General features: G+C 42.9%; 1 protein-coding gene across 2 annotated transcripts in view; it reads right to left on the minus strand.

Moving 5' to 3' along the window:
• Window positions 1–12,268, minus strand: part of MED1 (mediator complex subunit 1) — a 51,217-nt gene that overhangs the window by 8,572 nt on the left and 30,377 nt on the right. For both annotated transcript variants that reach the window (XM_049778860.1, XM_049778853.1), the window contains 5 exons: window positions 10,220–10,309; window positions 7,095–7,206; window positions 5,734–5,858; window positions 4,922–5,040; window positions 2,249–2,450 (listed from right to left, as the gene is read on the minus strand). In XM_049778860.1, coding sequence (XP_049634817.1) covers window positions 2,249–2,450; window positions 4,922–5,040; window positions 5,734–5,858; window positions 7,095–7,206; window positions 10,220–10,309 — 648 coding nt within the window. The remainder of the gene's footprint in view (window positions 1–2,248; window positions 2,451–4,921; window positions 5,041–5,733; window positions 5,859–7,094; window positions 7,207–10,219; window positions 10,310–12,268) is intronic.

Genomic DNA, 12,268 nt, shown 5'->3' on the forward strand with positions numbered 1-12,268 from the left:
CAAGGCAAGCTGTTTAATGCCCGCACTAATTTCCCCAGCTCCCATAAACTCTTTTCTTTTTATTTTCTACTAGATGTGCAGCTCATATGTTATACAGAGATATAGGAGCTACAATTTAAAGTAAGATCTTTATGCCAGATAATCTTTTTTGTTTGTTTTTGTTTGTTTGTTTTGGGGCCACACCCGGTGATGCTCAAGGGTTATTCCTGGCTATGAGCTCAGAAATCACTCCTGGTTTGGGGGACCATATGGGACGCCAGGGATCGAACCATGTCTGTCCTGGATCGGATGCTTGCAAGGCAAACGCCCTACCGCTGTGCTATTGCTCTGGCCCCTACACCAGATAATCTTATAGCTGTTATCCTATGACAAACATGTGACAGTCCAGATATGATATAAATATATACTCAGCGAAAAAAGAAAGACTATTTATAGGCCTAAGTTTCTACCTAATAAAACTCAATTTTAGGGGCCAGAGATAGTATAGTATATCGAGTACTTGTAATGCATGTGGCTGACCCAGATTTTCTTCCCAGAATCCCATAAGGTCTCCTGGCCACAGCCACGGCTAATTCCTGAGTACAGAGCCAGCAGTTGGCCCTGAATATATGTGGCCCCAAAATAAAAAACTAAATAATTCATTTTTAGATACCATTAATCTTTTTTTTTTTTTTTTTTTTTTTTTTTTTTTTTTTTTTTTTGGTTTTTGGGCCACACCCGGTAACGCTCAGGGGTTACTCCTGGCTATGTGCTCAGAAGTCGCTCCTGGCTTGGGGGACCATATGGGACGCCGGGGGATCGAACCGCGGTCCGTCTCCTAGGCTAGCGCAGGTAAGGCAGGCACCTTACCTCCAGCGCCACCGCCCGGCCCTAGATACCATTAATCTATCCAGAAGCTTCTCATAGGATTGGGAGCTCTCCTAGAACAGAGACATGAAATAGAAAAATAAATGCTATTTCTGGACCAGAGTAATACTATGGCGGGGCTGAAGCAAAAGCATATAGTGGTAGGGTGTTTACCCTGCACACGGCTGACTCAGGACAGACCTGGTTCAATCCCCAGCATCTCATATGGTACTCCAAGCCTACCAGGAGCAATTTCTGAGTGCAGAGCCAGGAGTAACCCTTGAACAACGCCAGATGTTGCCCAACCCCTTCCAAAAAATAAATAGTATGTGGGATACAATATTTGCCTTACATGTGGACAAGCCAAGTTTTAGCCACAGCACTGTAGAATCCTTGAATTAAGGAGTGATCCAAACACAGATGTTATTGACAGCCCTAAGCACCAATAGGTACAGCCAAACTCCCCTCCAGCAAAAGGTAAAAAGAACAATCTCATACTATACTATTACTCTGATTCTATCATATTTCATCTATAAAACAATTCTTGTTTTTTTGTTTTTGTTTTTGTTTTGTTGTTTTGGCTTTTGGGAGGCAGATTTAGAGGGTTGTGTTTCAGAGACACATTAAACAGAACTATTCCTAGCTCAATGCAGAGGGGTTGAATCAGGGTTGCCCAACTGCAAGCAAGGAAAGTGCCATACCCTGTATTGTGTCTCCTCGCCCCATAAAGCAGTTAGTCTTCTCCAAATTCTTCAGGGGAAAAGAAAAGGACATATATCTTTCATACCTTTTCATTTTTGTTTTATTTTTGGTTTTGACCACTCCCAGAGGTGTTCAAGAGTTACTACTCCTGGCTCTGCATTCATGAATCACTCTTTGTAAGCTCAGGGACCACTTATTGGTTCTGTATGGAAATTAAGTATATCAATTTTCAAAATTTCAGGCCAGAGCAACAGCACAGCAGGTAGGCATTTGCCTTGTATAAAGCTGACCTAGGTTCTCAATCCCTGGCATCCAATTTGGTCCACCAGGAATAATTCCTGAGCACAGAGCCAAGAGAAATGCCAGGCGTGGCCAAAATAAATAAAAATGGGCCAGAGCAGTGGCACAGCAGTAGGGTGTTTACCTTGCACGAGGCCAACCTAGGACATACCTCAGTTAGATTCCCTGGCGCTCCATATGGTCCCCCAAGCCAGGAGCAATTTCTGAGCGCATAGCCAGGAGTAACCCATGAGCATCACCAGGTGTGGCCCAAAAAACAAAACAAAGCCCCCGCCCCCAAAACCAACAACAACAAAATGCCCTACACATCATCTGACTGGACACTAAATCAGAGAATCTCTATAGTGTTCTGCTTCCCTCCATAAATAAACTATATATATAAAAAAGAGAAAGTTATTACCTTCTTTCAGAATAGTTCTTTTGACACAGCTTCCAATTAGGGTGTTATAGGCTACTTGATGTCTAATCAAATTTAGGATAAGTGGAACCCGACCAGGGTGCTGAAAGGTGATTTTGCTAACAAGAGTTCCCTGTAGACTTCTGCCATCAGGAAGAGGAGCATCTTTGTTGAGGAAATAGCAGTGCTGCTGACCTGGAAGAGCCTGGGCAAAAGACCACAAAGGAAAGCTATGTACTGCCCCCAATGTACTTCAATCACAAACTATTCCATCAAAAAACACCCACTCCTCAAAAACTGACAGCAGTATTTTGGTAAATAATAAAACTCCAAGGTGAAATTTTTAGGCAGATTGTGTTAAAATTGACAAAAGATGAACAATGCTAAAATGACGATTCAAAAATATGACCTCAGAAATATGTATAAGGTTTCTAAAACATATGAAAAAAAATTTTTTTATTTTGGTTTTAGGGCCACACCCAGTGGCTCTCAGAGGTTACTACAGGCTCTGCGCTCAGAAGTTACTCCTGGCAGGCTCAAGAAACCCTATGGAATGGCAGGGTTGGCTACATGCAACACAAATGCCCTATCACTGTGCTATAGCTCTGGCCCAAGTGCAATTTTTTTTAATAGTCTTATGTACTCAATATAACATAAAGTTATCATAATTGAATTTCAGACAATTTTCCCACACCTAACCTATCAACTCTCTTTATTTATTTTATTTTTGGTTTTGGGGCCACATCTAGTGGTGCTCAGGTTTTATTCCTGGCTCTTCGTTCAGAAATCGCCCCTGGCCAGCTGGGAGACTATATGGATGCCAGGGGTCGAACCAGTTGTGTCCAAGATGACCACATGCAAGGCAAACGCCCTACCACTGTGCTATCCCTTCGGCCCTCATGTGCAAATTTTTTAAATAAAACACATATATAATTATGGTATAGCTACAATAATGTGATCAAAAAGTCAAAGGGGGGGGGACCGGAGAGATAGCATGGAAGTACGACGTTTGCTTTGCATGCAGAATGTTGGTGGTTTGATTCCCAGCATCCCACACGATCCCCCAAGCCTGCCAGGAGCGATTTCTGAGCATAGAGCCAGGAGTAACCCGTGAACGATGCCAAGTGTGACAAAAAAACAAACAAAAAGTCAAAAAGGGGCTAGCTAGAGAGTACAGAGGACAAGGTTCCTTCTGCTTTGCATATGGCCAACCTCAATAGCCTATGTGGTACTTTGAGAATTGCCAGGAAAGATCCCTGAGCAGAACCAGTAATAAACTTTGAGCACTGCCAGGTTTGATCCAAAAACAAAAACAAAAAAAAAAGGAAAACGGCCCAGAGAGATAGCACAGTGGCGTTTGCCTTGCAAGCAGCCAATCCAGGACCAAAGGTGGTTGGTTCGAATTCCGGTCTCCCATATGGTCCCCCGTGCCTGCTAGGAGCTATTTCTGAGCAGACAGCCAGGAGTCACCCCTGAGCACCGCCAGGTGTGGCCCAAAAACCAAAAACCAAAAAAAAAAAAAATGTAAAACAGATTAAAGTCTTGAAAGTTCTTGAAATTTTTTAAATTTTTTTGTAGAGTGTGTTGGGAGCACCTGATGGTGTTTAGGGTTTATACCTGGCTCCGCACTCAGAGATTACTACTGACAAGGCTTAGGGAACCATCTAAGGATGCCAGGGATAAAACCCAGGTTAGTGGCATGCAAGGCAAGCACTCTAACCACTGTACTACCTCTCAAGCCTGAGTTTCTAAAATTTTACGTAACTACATTTTAGTAATTTATTCACAGATTAAATAACTTTATAAAAGATAAACTTAAGACACTTAAAAAAAAAGAATAGGGCCAGAATTATAGTACAGTGGCAGGGCATTTGCCTTACAAGCAGCCGACCAGGGACAACCCAAGTTCAGTTCCCAGCATCCCATGTAGTTCCCCAAGCTTGCCACTGGATGTGGCAAAAAAAAAGAAAAGAAGTCAGGGATGGAGTGATAGTACAGCACTTACTTTGCATAAAGCAGACCTGGTTTGAATGCCCAGCATGCCAGAGTCCCCTGTATCCTAACAGAAGTGATCCCTGAAGAGAAAATCCTTGAGCACCACTGATACAGATCAAAACAAAATTCTATGATGGGCCAGAGAGAGTACAGCAAGAAGGATGTATGGTTTGCACATTAGTAATTCAGTTTCAAGCCACATTATCCATTGGTAATGGGGGACATAGAGGTTCCCCCAAGCCCACCAGGAGTGATCTGTGGGTGCAAAGTCAAGGGTAAACTTTGAGCACTGACAAGCATAGCACAAAGACAAAAACAGAATTCTATGAGGTTGGAGGATGCTCAAATGGTATAACACATGTCTACAATGTTCAAGATCCTAAGTTTGGTCCCTTGCCACACACTGCTGAATGTGGGTGGTCATTGACATCCCTGCCCCTCAAAACCTTAGCATCACCAAGGATAGCCCCTATAAAAGAAATCATTTAGGGCCAAAGAGATAGTACAGCAGGTAGGATGCTTGCCTAACTTGTTGTCTGTCTAGGTTCAATACCTGGCATCCCATTTAGTCCCCATGAGTACAACCAAGATTGATCCCTAAGCATGGCGAGGAGAAGCCCTGAGTACAGGCAGACATGGCTCAAAAACTAGAAAATGATTCTTTTTTTAATCTGCACTTACAGCATAAAATCGCATGTTGTGATTCAAAGGCATGGGATCAGGGTCCTTTGAGAGCTCAAACTGAGTGATGAGTTCATAAAGGGGCACATAAGTTGGTTGAGTTTCAAACAGTGGGATGCCTGGAAAAAAATTACAATTAATATTATGATCACTGTAAGATTAAACATACTGAGAGCTCACTTTTCCCTTCATGACATCAACTTCACCCATCCATATATTCTTCAAGTACTAATATTTACTAGTACAAAGCAATGTTAACATCAGTACTCATAGTACTGTTTTAACACTATCAAAATTGAAAAAAATCATCGAATTTTAGGTTTGCGCTTCACATTTCCTTTTTTTTTTTTTTTTTTGCACTTCATATTTCTATTTTTTTTTTTTTTTTTTTTTTTGTGATTTTTGGGTCACACCCGGCAGTGCTCAGGGGTTATTCCTGGCTCCATGCTCAGAAATTGCTCCTGGCAGGCACAGGGGACCATATGGGACGCCGGGATTCGAACCGATGACCTTCTGCATGAAAGGCAAACGCCTTACCTCCATGCTATCTCTCCGGCCCCGCACTTCATATTTCTTTTTTTTTTTTTTTTTTTTTTTTGTGGTTTTTGGGTCACACCCGGCAGTGCTCAGGGGTTACTCCTGGCTCCATGCTCAGAAATTGCTCCTGGCAGGCACGGGGGACCATATGGGACGCTGGGATTCGAACCAATGACCTCTTGCATGAAAGGCAAACGCCTTACCTCCATGCTATCTCTCCAGCCCCTGCACTTCATATTTCTAACAAGTATTAGCTCCTAAAGTTTAAAACTCACCTGTACAGTTCTGAAGTTTCTGAACAAAGGCTCTAGATACTGGGATTGGTTGGGGAAATTTCAAGAAGAAACAGGCAGGAAGATCAATACTGTTGGCACTGGTGACTGAAGAGAAAGAGGGAGTCCTTTAAAAATAAAAAGAAGGTAATGGTGACTTTTTTTTTTTTTTTTTGAGGGTTTGGCCATACCTGGGAGCACTCAGGGGTAACTCCTGGCTCTGCGCCAAAAAATTACTCCTGGCAGGAAGTCTCAGGAGACCATCTGGATGCCAGGAATCAAACTTCACATGCAAGGCAAATGCCCTACTCACTATACCATCACTATACCATCACTCTGGCTCCAGTAATGATTTATTTATATTTATTTTTACTCAAAATAAAAATTAAAAATTGGTCCAGACAGATAGCATGGAGGTAAGGCGTTTGCCTTTCATGCAGAAGGTCATTGGTTTGAATCCAGGCATCCCATATGGTCCCCCGAATCTGCCAGGAGCGATTTCTGAGCCTGGAGCCAGGAGTAACCCCTGAGGGCTGCCGGGTGTGACCCAAACCCCCCCCAAAATTAAAAATTAAAAAATAGAAAAAGGTGAGCCACAGTGGTGGCGCAAGTAGTAAGGTGTCTGCCTTGCCTGTGCTAACCTAGGAGAGACTGCGGTTCAATCCACTGGCCTCCCATATGGTTCTCCCAAGCCAGGAGTGATATCTGAGTGCATAACCAGAAATAACCCCTGAGTATCACAAGGTGTGGCCCAAAAACCAAAAAAAAATAAATAGGACCAGAGCAATAGCACAGCACCAGGGCACACAGCTGACAGGGGATAGACCCGGGTTCAATTCATAGCTCCCATTATGATCGATCCCCTGAGCCTGCCAGAGCAATTTTTTTTTTTTGTTTTTTGTTTTTTGTTTTTGGGTCACACCTGGCAGTGCTCAGGTTACTCCTGGTTCTGCACTCAGAAATTGCTCCTGGCAGGCATGGGGGACCATATGAAATACTGGAATTCGAACTATCATCCATTATGAATTGGCTGCTTGCAAAGCAAATGCCCTACCACTATGCTATCTCTCTGGCGCCACCCAGAACAATTTCTGAGCGCAGAGCCAGGAGTAACCCCTGAGTGCCACCAGGTATGGCCCAAAAGCAAAATAAATAAATAAATAAATAAATAAATAAATAAATAAATAAATAAATAAAGCTCTAAGTTTTACTGGGTGTGGACCAAAAACAAATAGGGAATCTTTAGAAATTCAAGTGTACAGAATCAAGTAAAAAAAAAAAAGAATCAAGTACAGTTATTGTTTATAACATGTTTGAAACTGGACAAAATATATTTTGCTATCCTAGAATGATTTGTAACTTACCATTTATTGTCAACTGGATGAGACCCCATAATTAATGGTGCGATTGGGAGTTTATACATAGCAGATGTACCTTCAATTGTCACTGATGCATTCATGCCCAAAGATCTAGGAACTGGAAACAGGAAAGAAAACGGGTACTGTCCAAAGTAATATAAGTTAAACTGACATTAGTATTTAAAAAAAAAAAAAAGAATGGCTGAGGGGCCGGTGAGGTGGCGCTAAGGTAAGGTGTCTGCCTTGCAAGCACTAGCCAAGGAAGGACTTCTACTGAGATTCGATCCCCCGGCGTCCCATATGGTCCCCCCAAGCCAGGAGCAATTTCTGAGCGCTTAGCTAGGAGTAACCTGAGCACTGCCAGGTGTGACCCAAAAACCAAAAAAAAAAAAAAAAAAAAAGGACCCGGAGAGATAGCACAGCAGTGTTTGCCTTGCAAGCAGCCGATCCAGGACCAAAGGTGGTTGGTTCGAATCCCGGTGTCCCATATGGTCCCCCGTGCCTGCCAGGAGCTATTTCTGAGGAGCAGACAGCCAGGAGTAACCCCTGAGCACCGCCGGGTGTGACCCAAAAACCAAAAAAAGCATCAAATGGTTGTGGCCAGAAAAAAAAAAAAAAGGACACAAAAAAGAATGGCTGGGTAGTATAGTGGGTAAGGTGCTTCCATTGCAGAAGGATCAAACTGAGTTCTATCCCCACCATCCCATATGGTCCCTTGAGCACTACCAGGAATAATTCCAGAACACAGAGCCAGGAGTAAACCCTGAGCGTCACAGGGTATGGCCCAAATGAAAAAGAATTGATCTTAGTGGGAAGTATGTCCCTTAGGGCCTGGGTGAAATGAAAGGTTAGATAAGTTAGGAAAAGAAATAATGCTGGAAGAGAAAAGTGCCTGCAACAAAGTGGAAGTAGAGTGGAAGAGGAGTGAAAAGGGATTGGACCCTGGTGAAAGTGTTGGAATACTAAATGCCTGAAACTCAATCAAGATTATCTATATAACTTTGTAATTCAGATTCATTAAAAAAAAATTAAGGCCAGAGAAATAGTAAAATAGTATAACATGTAAGGTGCTTGCCTTGTACACAACCAACTTGGGTATGATTCCTAGCACTACATATGCTCCCTAGCCCTTTCAGGAGTGATACCTCAACATAGAGCCAAAAGTTAGCTCTGAGCTTTGCCAGGTGTGCACCTGACCATCAGAAAAAGCTTAGGGGCCGGGCGGTGGCGCTAGAGGTAAGGTGCCTGCCTTGCCTGCGCTAGCCTTGGATGGACCGTGGTTCGATCCCCCGGTGTCCCATATGGTCCCCCAAGCCACTAGCGACTTCTGAGCGCATAGCCAGGAGTAACCCCTGAGCATCACCAGGTGTGGCCCCAAAAAAAAAAAAAAAAAAAAAAAACAGAAAAAGCTTAGAAAAATCTATAGGAAAAGGGGCCGGAGTGGTGGCGCAATCAGTAGGGAGTTTGCCTCATACACAGCTAACCTAGACAGACTGTGGTTCGATCCTCCGGCATCCCATATGGTCCTCCAAGCCAGGAGTGATCTCTGAGCTCATAGCCAGGAGTAACCCCTTAGCATCACTGGGTGTGGCCCCAAAACAAAAAACAAACAAAAGAATTTATACGAAAAAAATGGCTGAAATATATGAAAAGTATAATGTCATTAATGTTTCAGCATATTAAACTAAATAGAAAGAACATCATTACTGTATTTAATAAGTTAGCTAATTCTTCACTATTTTTTTCCTTTTTTTTCTCATTTTTTTATTGTAAGAATTTATTCAAGAGACAAAATTGATTAACATAATGAGGTAAGCTAACATAACATAATATGTAATATATAACATAACATAATATAGTGACATAACATATAATATAATTGATATAATAATAATACATGTAAGTCAAAGAAAGTTTCTGTTTAAAAACATATTTTTTCCATAATGCTTACATATCTTTCATATTCCTCACTATTAATAAGTTTATGGGGCCGGTACAATAACACAGTGGTAGGGCATTTGTCTTGCATGAGACTGACCCAGGACAGACTCGGTTCAATGCCCGGCATCCCATATGGTCCCCCAAACCTGCCAGGAACATTTTCTTAGCACAGAGCCAGAAGTAACCCCTGAGCGATGACAGGTAAGACAGGAAAAAAAAAAAAAGTAAAGTTTAGGGACTGAAGTGATAGCATAGCAGGCAAGGCATTTGCCTGGACAGAATTAATTCCTGAGCGCAGAGCTAGGAGTAACCTCTGAGAGCACTGGGTGTGCTCAGAAACAAACAAAAAAGTAAAGTTTAGGACCAGAGCAATAGCACAAAGGATTTGCCTTGCATGCAGCCAACCCAGGACCAACCTGGTTTCGATCCCTAGCAAACCAGATGGGCCCCTAGCCTGCCAGGAATGATTACTGAGTGCAGAGCAAGGAATAACCCATGAGCATCACCAGGTGTAGACCAAAAACAAAATTAAAAAAATGTAAAGTTTAGGGATCAGAAAAGCCAGAGCAATAGTACAAGCACACAAAAATTTGACTTACACATGGCGACCTGGTTCAGTACCTGGTATCCCATTTAGTGACCTGAGCATCACCAAAAATAACTTCAGAGTACAGAATCAGAAGTAACTTCTAAGCATCACTGGAAATCACCACTATCACCACCCCTCAGCCCAGCAAAAGAAGTGTAGAGGCCAAAGTGATAGACAGTATAGCAGATAGGACACTTAGTCATCTTGCATATGCCCAGCCGAAGTGTTTGATCTCCAGCATTCCATATGGTCCCCTAAGGCCAGCCATGATTAAGCCCTGAACACAGAGCCAAGATTAAATTCTGAGCACCACCAAAGTACTCCCAAAATCAAACAAAGCAGCGTACTGTTTAAAAAAAAAAAATAGCTCAGTGGTCATATCCCTGCCTTACAGGCCCAAGACTATTCAATCATTACCATGTGTCCATTATGATCATGGAGGCTGCTGTGGGGGCACACTAGTACCACAATGGAGTATGCAAGGATGTATACACTAACACACTAGAACCAAGCATGTGTGCCATCCCTGATCTCTACAACCGCAACAACAAAATGATAAAGGGAGGGGGAAAATGTTTTTAATTAAAAAAAAAAATCTTACCATTATTCTCATGTAAAATGATAGGAGATGTAGTCTTATCATCCAGCAAGTCAGAAGGAGAGGCATAGTACTTCAAGTTCATTAAATGACCTAATGAAAAGTAAAACATTACTACTATATCTATATCAGAAAAATTACTGGGGCCGGAGAGAAGCATGAAGGTAAAGCATTTGCCTTGCATGCAGAAGGTCGGTGGTTCAAATCCCAGCATCCCCTATGGTCCCCTGAGCCTGCCAACAGCAACTTTTGAGCATAGAGCCAGAAGTAACCCCTGAGCACAGCCGGGTGTGACCCAAAAAGAAAAAAAGAAAAATTATAAATTAAAAAATTTACACTCCCAGGCCCGGAGAGATAGCACAGTGGTGTTTGCCTTGCAAGCAGCCGATCCAGGACCAAAGGTGGTTGGTTCGAATCCCGGTGTCCCATATGGTCCCCCGTGCCTGCCAGGAGCTATTTCTGAGCAGACAGCCAGGAGTAACCCCTGAGCATCGCCGGGTGTGGCCCAAAAAAAAAAAAAAAAATTTACACTCCCAAGAAAAAGTATAATAAGGAGGGCCATATGCCTTACACACTGCTAACCCAGGTTTAATCCTAGGCATCCCGTATGGTTCCCTGGAGCTGACCAAAGAGTTTCTGGACTGCAGAGCCAGGAGTAACCCTTGAGCACCACCAAATATGGCCCCAAAATAAAAACAAACAAAAAATTATACATCCATAGCCTATATATAAGAGTATTCAAGATATGAGGGTTCTAAGTAGAGAATTTGACTACAAGGACAAGAGAACTCATACCTGTTTTTAAAATTCAACAGAAGCATTAAGTATTGATCTGTATGAAAACAATTTCCACATGATTAAAAAAAAATAAAAACAAGGGGCTGGAGAGGGGGCGCTAGCAAGCGCTAGCCAAGGAAGGACCACAGTTCGATCCCCCAGCGTCCCATATGGTCCCCCCAAGCCAGGGGCGATTTCTGAGCACTTAGCCGGAAGTAACCACTGAGCATCAAACGAATATGGCCTCCCCCCAAAATAAAGAGGGGCAGGTAATAAAAAAAAAAGAGACTATAGAGGTATAATACAATGAGCTATGTGCATGCATGCTTTGCATTAAAAGGCCCAGGTTCAATCTCCAGTACCGCTTGGTACCCTTGCACCACAGGATATAGGACTTCTCAGTACAGAGCTAGGAGTTGCACCCAGAGCAACACAGCATATGGCAAAAGAAAAATTAGCACACTTAAACTAAAACCATGGTAGGCAAGGGTTGACACCTAGCCTTCCATGTAGCATTACATGTGGTTCGCTGGCAAAAACTACTAGGAAAGGGGCCAGAACAGTGGCACAGCTGGTAGGGCATTTGCCTTACATGCAGCTAACCTAGGATTCCTCCAGCATCCCAAATAGTCTCCTAAGCTAGGAGCGATTTCTTTTTTTTTTTTTTTTTTTGGTTTTTGGGCCACACCTGGCGGTGCTCAGGGGTTACTCCTGGCTGTCTGCTCAGAAATAGCTCCTGGCAGGCATGGGGGAACCATATGGGACACCGGGATTCGAACCAACCACCTTAGGTTCTGGATCGACTGCTTGCAAGGCAAACACCGCTGTGCTATCTCTCCGGGCCCGCTAGGAGCGATTTCTAAGCACATCGCCAGGAGTAATGCTTGAGCGTCACCAGATGTGACCCAAAAACAAAACAAAACAAACAAAAAAAAAACTACTAGGAACAACCCTTGAACACAGAGACAGCAATAGCTCCTGAAAATTCCCAGGTGGAGGACAAACACACCATCCTCCAAAAAATATACAAATATTAGGGTCAGAGCAACAGCACATCAGGTAGGGTGTTTGCCTTGCATGTGGCCAACCAAGGTTCTTGAACAAAATCAAAACAAAATAAAAATTAAAAAAGAAGAGATGAGGGCTGGAGTGAAAGCACATTGGCAGGGAGTTGCCTTACATGGGGACGAACCAGGAAGGACCAGAGTTCTATCCCAGGCATCCCATATGGTCCCCCAAGCCTGCTAGGAGCAACTTATAAGCACAGAGCCAGAA

This window comes from Suncus etruscus, chromosome 1, assembly GCF_024139225.1.
Source record: "Suncus etruscus isolate mSunEtr1 chromosome 1, mSunEtr1.pri.cur, whole genome shotgun sequence".
Classification (NCBI taxonomy): Eukaryota; Metazoa; Chordata; class Mammalia; order Eulipotyphla; family Soricidae; genus Suncus; species Suncus etruscus.